Source organism: Cynocephalus volans, chromosome 14, assembly GCF_027409185.1.
Source record: "Cynocephalus volans isolate mCynVol1 chromosome 14, mCynVol1.pri, whole genome shotgun sequence".
NCBI lineage: Eukaryota > Metazoa > Chordata > Mammalia > Dermoptera > Cynocephalidae > Cynocephalus > Cynocephalus volans.
Genome location: NC_084473.1, coordinates 66,446,360 through 66,460,106, shown reverse-complemented (window position 1 = coordinate 66,460,106; position 13,747 = coordinate 66,446,360). Strand labels below are relative to the sequence as shown.

The 13,747-nt window shown below is 32.6% G+C and overlaps 1 protein-coding gene across 1 annotated transcript in view; it reads right to left on the bottom strand.

Moving 5' to 3' along the window:
* The window catches only part of GMCL1 (germ cell-less 1, spermatogenesis associated), a 41,773-nt gene that overhangs the window by 19,055 nt on the left and 8,971 nt on the right, over nucleotides 1-13,747 (bottom strand). The window contains exons 3-9 of the mRNA XM_063078707.1: nucleotides 12,792-12,888; nucleotides 11,848-11,945; nucleotides 9,656-9,768; nucleotides 8,970-9,035; nucleotides 6,763-6,847; nucleotides 5,080-5,170; nucleotides 2,255-2,392 (exon numbers count right to left, since the gene is read on the bottom strand). Coding sequence (XP_062934777.1) covers nucleotides 2,255-2,392; nucleotides 5,080-5,170; nucleotides 6,763-6,847; nucleotides 8,970-9,035; nucleotides 9,656-9,768; nucleotides 11,848-11,945; nucleotides 12,792-12,888 — 688 coding nt within the window. The remainder of the gene's footprint in view (nucleotides 1-2,254; nucleotides 2,393-5,079; nucleotides 5,171-6,762; nucleotides 6,848-8,969; nucleotides 9,036-9,655; nucleotides 9,769-11,847; nucleotides 11,946-12,791; nucleotides 12,889-13,747) is intronic.

The window sequence follows — 13,747 nt, the reverse complement described above, 5'->3', positions numbered from 1 at the left end:
TAAGATAGGTCAGGGGTATCAAAGTGGAAGAGGTATGACAATGCGAGTATAAATAAGACATTTAATGAACTGACCTAAGATAAATCTAATTCCATGAAATAATGGAGTTCAACCGTGCTTGAAATACAGTGCTTCTATATAAAGTCCTCATTTAACTTGAAATTAAATGTTTCTAAGATTTTTGGCCTAAAAATGTACTATAACTCCCCAGATTGCTGGATGAATAACTTTGACTAATATTAACATGTTTGGCAATATTTCTGAAAAATGATCAATGAATTTCAGGTTAATCAATCAATATTATTTCAATTTATTTCAAATCTAAGATACCTTCCCCACTGAGACCATATACCAATCTATTTCAACAATGTGAGGTAGGTGACCCCATTTTGCCCCCTCACAGCGTGATATATGATTTGTTTTTTGGCAGCTGGCTAGTACTGGGATCCCAACCCTTGACCTTGGTGTTATAACACGGCACACTAACCAAATGGGCTAAAAGGCCAGCTTGATGTATGATTTTAATTCATATCCCGCTTTTGAAACTATAACTTTTTCTTTAAAGAAATGTTTTCATTTAACTTTTTTATTTTTATTTTGAAACTATAACTTTTATCTGCATATACAGGAAAATTTATCCATTCATATCTGCAAGATGGAGTATTATAAAATTTTTAAAAAGCCTTCTTCTGTAATTTCAAATCAGAAAAAAATGACTGAAATCCGGCCAGGAATATAGTATCTAAATTCTTTTTGGTTTTATACTGAATAACATATTTTAGACTAGAAATACTTGTACGCATCTTGCATTCCAAAAATACAAAGCTTATCCACCTGCATCACAGGGACACCTAAATTAAACTACTTTAAAAGTCATCCCTGTTGGCGTGGGCGTGTCATCCCCCCACCCCTTCCAAAATCCATTTCTAAAGAGCCTTAAAAGGACATGTGTAATTGGCCTTGGCTTCTAACATTATATCATTGCTAGGGCTTGGTGTTTAACACACACTAAAATTACAGAACTGCTGTACAATAAATAGGGAATATAAGATAATTTGTGTCCTAAAAAAACCCATGCAAACATAATACACACCCTCTGGTGTTAGCTCTCTAAAATTAAAACTATTAAAAGTGATTTATACAAAATTAGCACAAAAATAGTGTCTATAAACCTGCTAAAGTGATTTCATAAAAATGCATTACTTTTGGGCCGGGCCTGTGGCGCACTCGGGAGGGTGCGGCGCTGGGAGCGCGGCGATGCTCCCAGCGGCCGTGGGTTCGTATCCTATACGGGAATGGCCGGTGCACTCACTGGCTGAGTGCCGGTCACGAAAAAGAAAAGAAAAAAAAAAAAAAAAAAGCATTACTTTTAAATATACCATTATGTTAACTCTAGATTTTCTTTCCATTCAACACCTTTCCAAATAAGTATACAGATTTCAAGAACAATTTAAATCTGTAAACACATAACTATATCAAAACTGAGGTGTCAAAAACAATAACAACTTTTCAGACAAATCTGTAACTCTAGGGCTGGCCAGTTAGCTCAGTTGGTTAGAATACAGTGTTGTAACACCAAGGTCAAGGGTTCAGATCCCCTTACTGGCCAGCTGCCAAAAAAAAAAAAAAAAAAAAAAAAACCCAAACACTGTGACTCTAATTATCACTACAAATGATTATTACTACAACTGTTTAATCATTTACAAGTAAATCTTCAAACATTCTATTTCCTATTTCTCATATGCATATATAGGACTAAACCGAAACTTTCGCTGATTTAATTTAGAAAATTATATCAGTAGTTGTTTCAAAAAATATAAATTATAATTAGCAAAGATATTACATCTGCTTCAACATGTTTAAAACTTTAGAATTAGAAAAGAAAAAAACAGAAAATAAGCACATTTAAGGAGCTCTAATAGAAAAAACAGTATGACCTTTAAATACTTCAAAAGTCATTTTTAAAAGTTTGATCTAAAAACAGTGTTCTGGTTAATCAAATTAAAGAACACCCATATTACAGAATACTATATAGCCATTTGAATATTCTGAAGAGTATTTAATGAAATATGATATGGGAAAATACCTACATCATATAATGTGAGGACAGAAAATTGCATATATAGTATGATTCTACTTGGCATAAAAAGGTATACCTTTTTGGGATTAGATAATTTCTATTTTCTATGATATATATTACTGTCATAATTAGAAAAATATTACTTAAAATCATAAATTCATCACGTTCTCTTACCTGAAGGTATTAGAGAATCTTGTTCAATAATTCTCGCAGAAGCCAGATCACTAATAATATACTGTAACCTTAAATGTCTGACTACTGACACAAATGGTTTTCCTTGCTCAGTTTCAAGGAAGGTCATACCTTCAAAATCTATAAAAAACAGTTTAAATTAAATAGCCATTCTTTTCAAATCTATTAACTTATTTTATTCCTAAATGTTTTTTATAGACACACATATAACTGTTAGAATACAAACAAGCCAGTTTCAAAGTTTTCAAGAATTTTATAAACCTCAAGCATATGGATAAAAACTTAGGGAGATTTAGAAAAACACCCCAGGAAATTAACTTTGGTCCTAATTATACCCTTGGACTGAGAATTCAGCTGTACACTTTTCTGGGGTTTGGAGCTTACAATGCAGCAATGTGGGAAAGGAAGGCTTAGAAAGGTACCTAGGGTTTAGACTATCCCTCCAGAATCACCTCTCCCAGGGACTGAACACTCCAGTGAAACTCTAGAACCCAAAAGACACACTCAAGGGTGAATTTAAATTCAATTTAAAATTTAAATTATCTCACAGAAATCTGACAATTATCCCCTTAAGGCTTTTTCTTTGAGGATGCAGAAGAAATTGGCTCATTTACTTTTGTAAGTATTCATGGAATCCAAAAACTATGTTTTAAAGTTTCTTGCTAGCCAACATGTGGCAATAAAATTACATCAGCCAAATTCAACAGCAATCCCTAGGTATAACTGTGTAGAAAATTTTCTAAATTTCTACTGTTTCTTATAGTCCTGATCCATATATATCTAAAAAGTCAAGTAATTAAGAAAACCTGAGAGAAATATACCAAAATATAATGGGTGAAGAGATGACAAGTGATTTTTCTCTACTTCCTGAGTATGCATCACTTTTATAATTTTAAAACTGTTTCAAATGACCCTATAAAGTCCTCACAGAAAAACAAGGGCATTAGACATACATTTTGCTTTATGCAATGAAAATGTCTCCCTGAAAAGTTATCTTAAATTGAAACTACTTTTTCACTATAGATGCTGGGACGGAGAGACTAGAGTTGGAAAACTAGAAGTGGACCACAGCTTCCAGTTTTTGCCACTTAGGCTAAAGACTAATTTCTCTCTTGATGGATTGCTGTGGTTAATCCACCTGGAGTCCAAATAAGCATAAGGTTATGTCAACATTTACCTAACATTTACTACTTCTACTGAGTCCCTTTGTCTTTCTAACTTCTCCATCCTCATCTTTTTTGACTTCTCTCTCTGTTTTTTATTTAAGTATTCTCCCTCTACCTTTCTTCTCTATAATTTCCCTAATCCTTCTTTAATTGCCATAATGTAACACTAAAGTATAATTTAAGATACAACTTTTAAGTATCTTGTTCTTCAAGTAAATCAAGTTAGATTTTACTGCTATGGTCCTTTACAGATTCTTACTTCAGGAGCTTGATAATTTACCTGGCTCTGAGCTAGGAAATCTTACTACATAAAATAATTCCACAAAACTTATTGAAATAAGACACAAAGAGCACTAAATTTTAAAATTAAAAACTTCTATTCATCAAAAGACATCTTTAAGAAGTAAAAAGATAATCTACAAACTGGAAGATAAGTGCAAAACATTTGTAACAAAAGACTGCTTAACAAGAATGCCTACAAACCATTAAGAAAAGACAAATCTGATATTAAAATAGGAAAAATACCTGAACAGACATTCCACACGAGAGGAAACATATGGCCAAACATGAGTATAAAGAGCCATTCAGCCTTTTTAAGTAATGAAGGAAATGAAAATCAAGACTACAATGTGAAGTAGTTCCATAACAACTAAAACAAAACGATATACTGTCCAGTTGTGTGCTGCAGCTGGCTTGTGCTGGCTCATAGGAGCTGTGTGCATCTCTTCCCAACTCTGCTTTCAGTGATGTCATAATGATAGCTTGAAATCAGCCATGTTAGGAGAATTTGTACCATGGAATTAAAAAATGCTACAAATCAGGGATTCTTTTTTCAGAGAGTCAGCTTACTACCACACCATTATGTTACGTATGTTACATGCATAATGCAATAAAATTATTTTTAAAGCAAAAGAATAATAAACACAAAATTCAAGAGAGTGGTTGGAGGAAGTCAGGGGGACACGATAGAAGAGAAGCACATGAGTAGACTGAAATTGTTAACGGTTTAGTACTTGGAGAGAAGATTAGTTCATGAAGGTTCGATATATTATTAATAAAAAAGGTGGCCATGTATGGACCAAAAATGACAGTAAACTAAAAAATCATGAACTAAGGATTATGATTTATCCACTTCTTTGTACCTGAGGGTTATTAATTTTCCAGATCTGTTTTAGTAAAGTAAAAATACATGCTCCTCTATGCCCACATAAGACCTTATAGCAGTTGATCTTAACTAATTTTAGATCAGTCTCCACTGAGAATGTGATGAATGTCACAGAAGCTCTCTGCCCAAAAATGTATGTAGCGCACAGATACATATCAAATTCTGCATCTACTTTTTGGGGGTTAGTGACACATGGAAGACAAATGCAATCAAGATCTGTTGGTGACAACATGAGAAAAACAATAGTTTTGGGGGATGAGAGGATGGTGTCAGTTCAAGAAGTAATAATTCAAATCCTGGGTAAGGCATTTTTCTTACCTAGCCTCACTTTTCTCATCATAAACGAGGAGCTGAATTTGATAATTGCTAAAGTCATCTCCAGCACGAAAATTAAGTCTATAAATAAGTCAGGCATCTTTATAATGAATTAAAAAAAAAAAAAGAAAAGAAGTTCTCAATAAAAATTTCAGGCATACCTTTTCTCCGCTTAGAAAACCAGACATCTGCTTCTGACAAAAGCTGTTTTAAAGATCCATTCCAAGAAGGCACAAGTTGAAGGAACATCCACTAGGTTAAAAAAAATTAGATGAAAGAAAAAAATCATAAGACTTCACAATTTTATTATTTTACATTTCCAAATTGCTTCCATAAAACATAATACCTAAACAATTTAATTTCCAATTTATAAGCAAGTGAAAGAAAGAATCTGACATGCTTACAAGCTTTAAATTCATCATGGCATTAATCATAGTTCAATGATAAAAAACTGGATGTGTGTGCGCTAAGGAGTAAACTAATCCCTGAAAAGTACTATGGCCACAAACACACCATAGATTACTATATTAAAAAGGTAAAGGTTTATTCTATTCACTAATTAACAACTCATTACAACTCACTATATAATTTCACTACATGCTACGTGAGATTATAAAAGAAATCAAAAATGGGAAAAAGGAGTTTCTTTTTCTTATTGCTGTTGAAACAGTATGCTGAATTGTTAAGAACATGGACTTTTAAATCCTGGACCTGCCACATAATAGCTGGGCAAATTACCTAATTTTTCTGGGCCTTAATTTTTTCATTTGTAAAATGAACATGATAATATGTCTATCTCATAATACATTAAAAGAATTAATACATATGTGTAACATACTTAGAATGGTGGCTTGCACATAGTAAGCACCATGTAAGTATCAACATTTATCATTACTAGAATAAAAGCAGTTAAAACAATGGGAAACACTGAATGCTGCCATAGCTAAGAGATAGGAATGTGCTCTCTACCACTCCTTTAAAGATTGGATAGCTCAGATCCTAAACTGCCTTGAAGAAAAATAGTAATGGAATCTCATCTCTACCATAAAAACAAACAAACAAACAAACAATCCCAAGTGTTAAATGCAGACAACACTCCGTGCCAGGAACAAAAGGCTAAGGGCAAAATTATGTAGTGCTAAGAGTGCAAAGGAGTAGGACTTATAATACCTTGGCTTCTGCTTCAAATCTGCCACTTAGTAACTGTAAGAATTCTGAGTTTCACCATCTATGGTAAAAGAATAATGGCTGATTTGTCTCTTCAGGGAGTTGTGAAAATAAAACTAGATTAAAAAATGTTGAAGTCTTTCAAAAGGATAAAGTGAAACATATGCCTACAAGTGCAAATCGGCCTTTAAAAGAAGTATTTCAACGTTTTCTAGAAAAAGTATGTTAAAAATTTCATCATAAAATCATTAATTCAACTAAAGCTCAATTTTGAAAACATTCCTGAAAATCATACAAAACATTTAAACTCTGTAAGACAATACCTTTTACATATAACATTTCTGATTATATAAATAACATAACAATAACATGTTTATTGTTGAAAAAAATCTGGGAAAAAACCAGAAAGGTATTCCTATTACAGGTTGAGTATCCCACATCCAAAAATCCCACATCCAAAAATCCCAAAGTGCCAACATGGCACACAAAGGAAATTCTCATTGGAACACTTCCGATTTTGGATGTTTGGATTAGAAATGCTCAACTATTTATGTATTTCTGCAAATATTCCAAAATCCAAAAAAACCTCAAGTCCCAAGCATTTAGGATAAGGGCTACTCAACCTGTATAAGCAATGCTGAGGTGATAAGCCTGCATATACCATATTAAGTTAATACCTTTTTTAAAGCTGTGTATACATCCATTTCCACTTGCATCACAAATAAGTTAGATGAACCAATGAGCTGTTTCATAACATTTATACTGTAAAAAATAAAATAGAGGTAATGAGCTTATCCCCATGCACAGGTTGAAAGACCCTCGTAGAACTAAAAACTTTAAGTCTTTCTTATCAAAAGAAAATGTGCAATTAAAAATGGCAGCAGTCTTTTTGCTCAAGGCAAAGAATCTTAGAAAACAATCTATCTGGACACAAGGACACGTTTAATTCAATGACATACTGTGAAAGGTCTTTTTTCACACTGATAGGGAAACAAATAAACAGAGTTTTGATCTGCTGATTAATAAAGTCAAAGCAAGGACCCAACAAGATAACTTTTAGTATGCTCTGACAAAGTGGATTCTTCCTCTTTTGCTGCCCCATTTCTACATTAAAAAAATTTCACTGAAACAGCTATATCTTCAAAGTAATCTTTAACCTCTAAGCTTAACAGAATTGCTTAGTCATAAAATGTTTTTATTACTATTAAAGAGAATAAGATCAAGAAATATGTGTTAGTTTAAATTTAGAATGGAAATATCATGTTTGTTTTGTTTTACTTTTCCTTTTTTCTTTCCTTCCTTTAAGCCATAAAAACCTAGAAAAACTTCTAGATTTTTAAGATGACTACCATGATTCAGCTTCCTTTTGAAAAAGCTCAATGAAAAATTATGAAAGAGAAAGAAATTAAAGTGTTTCTAAGGATTTTCAAATCAAACACACTGCAGAGATTTGTTTATGCCTTGACATCAGTTGGTGATTAAGCTTCTCAAACTTTTCCACCAAACTACCTGAAAGGGCAGAAGGAAAAAAAGAACCAAGAATCCAAGAGGTGGTCTAGCTATAATAAACAACATTTCTATAAATTGTGCTTTATCTTGACAGTTCAAAGAAATTCGAATTTCCCCTATTCCATAATGTTTTTCAACACAAAAATGTTTACCTCTCTAACCTCCCCTCCAAAAATCAGTAAAATTGACATCCCAGGAAGCTATACAATGTTAAGTCTTTGGTTTCGTACATTTCCATCACAATGCCACTTATTCCTGCGGACATCTGTACTCTTGTCTCAGAAGTACCACTGTTGAGGAAATGCTTGCCTAAAAGTTACTGTAAAGTCTATAGCGGCCTTTAAAAGTTCACTCCCACTCTAAATTTCTCAGACCCATCACAGATATCTTAGCCCCATTACTACAAATAAGCTCCTTGGCAGCAGAGACCATGACATAATCATCTCTGCATCCTTCATAGCCCCTACAGAGGATCTTTATATATAATGGACATTCAGGATGTTATACGTTAAAGGAAGGAAAGAATGAATAAATAATGAGAACTTAATTCAAAAGGCCAACCTAAGGGCTGAGCCCGTGGCGCACTCGGTAGCATGCTGCGCTAGCAGCGCGGCGACGCTCCCGCCACCGCGGGTTCGGATCCTATATACGGATGACCGGTGCACTCCCTGGCTGAGCGCCGGTCACGGAAAAAAAAAAAAAAAAAAAAGGCCAACCTAATTGTAAATTTAATTTCATTAGACTTAGCAAAAAGTTTTAAACTATTTCCTCAAACTTAACTTCTCAATAATAAAGATGGCTTTAAAAAAAAATTCAAAATCATTTTATGCTCAAAATTGTAGGTTTCTAAAACCACCAAAGACTTTACATAAACTACCATAATAATATTTTGTATTGAAACATAATTGATTATACATATTTGTGGGGTACAGAGTTGACAATCACTATTTGTGTATGATATGTGAAGAGCAAATCAGGAAAGTTAGCATGTTCATCATGACATAATGTACTCATTATTAGTGTCCATTAACCAATTTCTTCCTAATCCTTAAAGGTGGCTTTTAAAATATAACTTAGATTCTCTAAGAGCCCAGCAGAAGCGAGGTAACACTGGATACATTTCTATAGTTTTACAGCAACAATGCATTTTTCCATTAAAATTGGTAAAAACAGCAGCCACAGTATATATCATTTACAACAAAGAAATTTGTGTAACATTTCTCCAATTCATGGATGTAGTCAAGATACCTTTCATTACACTGTCCACTTTTTGATAATATACTTTCATGTTCTACAAAAATATCTTGCATACTTTAACAAATGAAAAACAATATTTTAGGATGATTAATTATAAAGTTATTTAAAATTCAAATACCTGAGTTCTTTAAAAAGTTCAACATTCTGGTGAGTCATCAAATTATTTAAAAGCCATTCGAGGCACCTGAGATTAAAATATGTAATTACTATATAATATATCATGAAGTTACAATTTATTAAGTAGGACTTAAGTTAAAACAAAAATAGAATATTAACCTTGCTAGTACATGCTCGAAATTTTCAGCTTAATAATAAAAAAATTTAGTATTATTTTTGTCAGTAGTTATTAAGAGAATATTTCCTTTATATTAATAAAAACATTTCTAATTAAGAAAACCTCATTTGTGGTAAATGTTTTATGGAGGGCTTGCATATTTCTATAATCTTTAAAATTTGAAAAATGGGTACTACAATTCTTAAGAGTTAAAAGACTGCCAGAAATTGCACTGATATGTCTATTATGCCTACTCCATAAACAATTTTAATAGAAAATGTACTGTAAAGAGTGATCATAGTTTTAATAAGCATGTATAACCCACCCACGGTCACTTACAAACACAACACTTTTGAGGAATTTACTAATTGGTCTAAAAGTAAAAAGGGCTTTTTTATATAACAAAATTCTTATCTCCCTATCCTTTTTAAAAAAATATTCTTTCTTATAGCTATACTTTCTCTTAAGAAACAAAAGCAACTGAATTCCCAGAAGTGGGATGGGTGGAAAAAACAAGAAAGGTAACTCACTTTTTCTTTACAGAATCTAATCCATAGGTCCCTGCTGATGTGTAATAGCCACATACAGTTTTCACATTAATTGTTTCCTTCATTGTCTCACCACACTGCTGTATTAAACCATCCTGTAAATATAAATAAGCACTGGAAAAGCCCATTTCATGTGGGAAAAATTAGCTTTGATATGTGCTTTTACATGTTAAGCAAAAAAAAAAAAAAAAAAAAGAAGAAGAAGAAAGAAAACTCATTAAGCGCAACAAGCCTAAGTTTTTCATAAGTCCAATAAAAATACTGAAAAAAATCTAGAATGTATTCAATTAAATACTTAGAATTGAAAAATGAAAGCGGGGGTGGGGAGCAGAGCAGTAAGGTAGAGATGAATATTACTATTCTCTTTTCTATTCTTCCCCTCTCTGGGACTTTTGTCAGTTTCTTAGCAGCACTATCTGTTTTGACTGTTCTTTTTAAAATTAAAACCTCTACATAGTCAGCTAACAATGTGATGGGTTAGACAAATAAACAACATAAATTATCTAACGGTGTTTATTAAAGTTTAAAACACCTGTCAATACCTAAGAAATGCACCTAAAACAAGTGTATTACTGCTTTAAACAACTTACAGTAAACTTTTAATCCAAAATGTTTATATAGAAGGTTTCAAATGAACTAACTTTAATTTATGGAGAGGATATTGTCACTTTTCATTCAAATTTCTGAAATATATATATCATGCAAGTATATTATTAAGTTAAAGAATTAGTAAATCATAAAAATAATGCAGAAAGTGGATTAAGAACAAAATCAAAAGGATCAAAGTTAGAAAATAAAGTATACTTATTGGAAATAAGTATTAAAAAGATCAAAACATTTCAAAAATCAAATGATCTCAGCCAAGGATATTTATCAAACTATTAACTAATAGTTCAAATAAATCGGTATATAAATGCCATATAAAAAGAAACAATTTTTTTAAAGATTAAAATAAAATATTGACTCCATTAGGATTTTAAACTTACCTAGAAGTCTTTCTAGACTGCTCCTCTTTCCTCTTAACATCTCATTTGTCACCAAGTCCAATGGATTATCACTGATTAATCTCTCTGATATTCATTTTTTCCTTCTCTGTGCTTATTGCTACTACCCTAATTTAGACCCTCACTTGGATACTGCAATAAGCTTTTGTCCCTAATGTTGTACTCATCTTTCCTTCAATCCATCCTTCATGTTATTCCTAAAGTAGTCTCTCTAAAACGTAAACTTTGTCTTTCCCCTAAATTAACATCTTCCAAAGGTACTTAACATGTAAAGGCTGAACTTCTTACCAATGTATAGAGGGACTTTCAGGATCTGCCTCCCTCTCTCCAACCCTTCTTATACTTATGTTAGAGGCATGCTCCTTTTAGATTCTCTAATCTTCCATTGTTACACGTCTCTAGGCCTTAGCTTACTGTGCAAGATAAATTAACTTTCAAACATAATTTCCTTCTGTGACACCACAAGGTTGTATTGACCACTCCCTTCTTTATGCATCCACTAAATCCTACAGTATGTTTATTATCATACCTATGATATTGGACAGCTCTTACTTCACCTTTTGGTTTGTATATCAACCCTCCCTCCCTACCTCCACAAACACACTACATTTTGAGCTCCTTGAAGGTAGAGACTACATCTTTATTTACCTTTGGATCTCTATGCCTACTATGACACTTGCTCAGTACACTTCTGTTGAATGAACAAATCTGTCATTCTATAAGTTAGATTAAAATATATATATGTGTATAAATAATCTACACATAATTATTTCAAGAAAAAGTTTACATAGTAGGCACTCAATGTTTTTTTGAACCCTTGAACTAAAATTAATTAGTAATCATAAACCATCTGCTTAATAGTCAAGATAAATCATTAATGAATAGAAATCTGTAAATTAACTTAGACAAGTAAATTTTTTCCTCATTATAGCCATACTAAAATATTGACAGAAATAGCTTACATTCATTTTAAACTGACATCATGACCCCCTCAGTTGTAATAAATTGCTTTTGATTAAGCATTTTAAATGATTTATAACAAATGGCATATTTATACATTTCATTTTTATTTTAAAAATTGTAAAAAAGCCACACTTTATTTTTGTTCTTGAAATAGATACTTTGAAACAAAGAAACCACTGTGATTCTTTGAATAATGTGCATACTTACCAACTGCAGCATACAAGCTGCTGCCAAAATGGCAATAACTCGACTGGGCTTTATTAAGACGTCATCTCGATACAGTGACCCAAATGCAACCTGCAGTGCTAAAAGCAAAAGTACACATGTAGAATGAAATAACAATAATTATATCTATAAGAGTATTACAAAAATAACAACTGTCTTCACACACAAAGACATTTGTCTAAATCTGGTATGCACTTAAAAAAATAAGAGACATATCACTAATTAAAATGGTAGTAATGGTTATGATTGATGGTGTTAAAAACAATAATGTAAATTTCTGTTTATTCTATCTAATCTAGAGATATTTTCTACATCTAATCCTGACATAAATTATTGGTCAGAATTAAGACACCCTTGGAAGAAGTTTTATAAGATACTCCTGAGTAGATCAACCATTAAGGACAAGTACACAGATTCAACGATAACCTTAACCCTGCTGTTTTCAGTGCTTTGACACTGGGGAGTGTGGGAGAGCTGGTGGAATTGTCCGTGCCATACTCACGCCCAGCCCCCACAGCTATCTAAGCCTGTCCATCCTTCTCTCCACTGCTGCTTTCATGAATGTCCCACATGGTTCACCTTACAAACATTCTTTTCTCTTTGCCTATGTGGTGGGCACTGGGTACTTCCACCTGGACTATCAATGAGGGGAGCAGAAAGAACACTGGAATAGGAAGCAGGAGAGCTACAGTCTGATGTGGGCTCACTAAACTGCTCAAAGATCCGAAAGAAGTCCCTTAAATTCTCTGGGCATCAGCTTCCTCAGCTAAGGATTCTTACAGCTCTAAAACAACAATGAATTGCATAGGGAATAATCAATGAGTATTATTCAACAGATTTTCTATGTAAATATTTACTTATTTTCTTCCAAAAGAATTGTTATGTTTTTATGACTTTTGCATAACAGTAATTATGATGGTGGTTACCTTCTACATCAATATTCTGGTCAGGAATCTCCAGTTCAATAGTATTCATGCTGGATTCTTTCCAAGAACCACTGAACATACTAGAAAAGTAGCCAGACTTTAAAAAAGAAAAAAAAAAAAAAAGTCAATATTACCTAGTACTTTCTGTGTCTTCCAAATTATTTCTAACTTTAAGCCACTGTTCTATCAAAACTAAATTCATTATATTATTTCTAGAGAAAAAGAATCCCCAAATATGTCTGCAGTAGAAAAGAAATTAAGATAAGGACACTATTAGGTATACCAAAATATACTTTCAGTTTAGTACTATTTTAACAAAAACTAAACCGAATTCCTATATGACTATATGAACTGACTTCCTATATTATTATTTAAACCTGGTTATCTTTTTATTTAGCTAAAACGATTTCTGAATATGTTACATATACTTTTTTCCTTCTCAATGAGGTTCTAAATTCAAACTATGTCACATATTTAAGTATCTCTCACAAACATATAACAACTGCACTAAGTGGATGCATAATAATTAATGTACTAAGGAGGAGAGGAGACTAAAAGTCCTTCAATTGTTGAATCCTTACTGTACCTCTATGGCTATAATGAGTCCATACCGTTCCCAAGTCAGCACCAATAGACAATCCCCAAAGAAACAGGGAAAACACAAAGTTTAGTTTTACCTAATCAGAAAATTCCAGAATAGATCTAAATTGTTGGAAAGATACTAGAATGAAGTCTTTAGTTGCCCTCCAGATGGCATCCCTCATAATTAGAATTACTTTGTAATAAATCAGACATTAACTAATTGATTTTGAAAATTTTACTGAGTACTTAGTATGTAGAAGGTACTCTGACTATAACTGTAAACAAAATTGACATTGTTTTCTGCCCTCAACAGGTTTATGCATGTAGCCTGAACTATGATCAATTCAGTTTCCATGAAAGGTAAAGTTTTAACA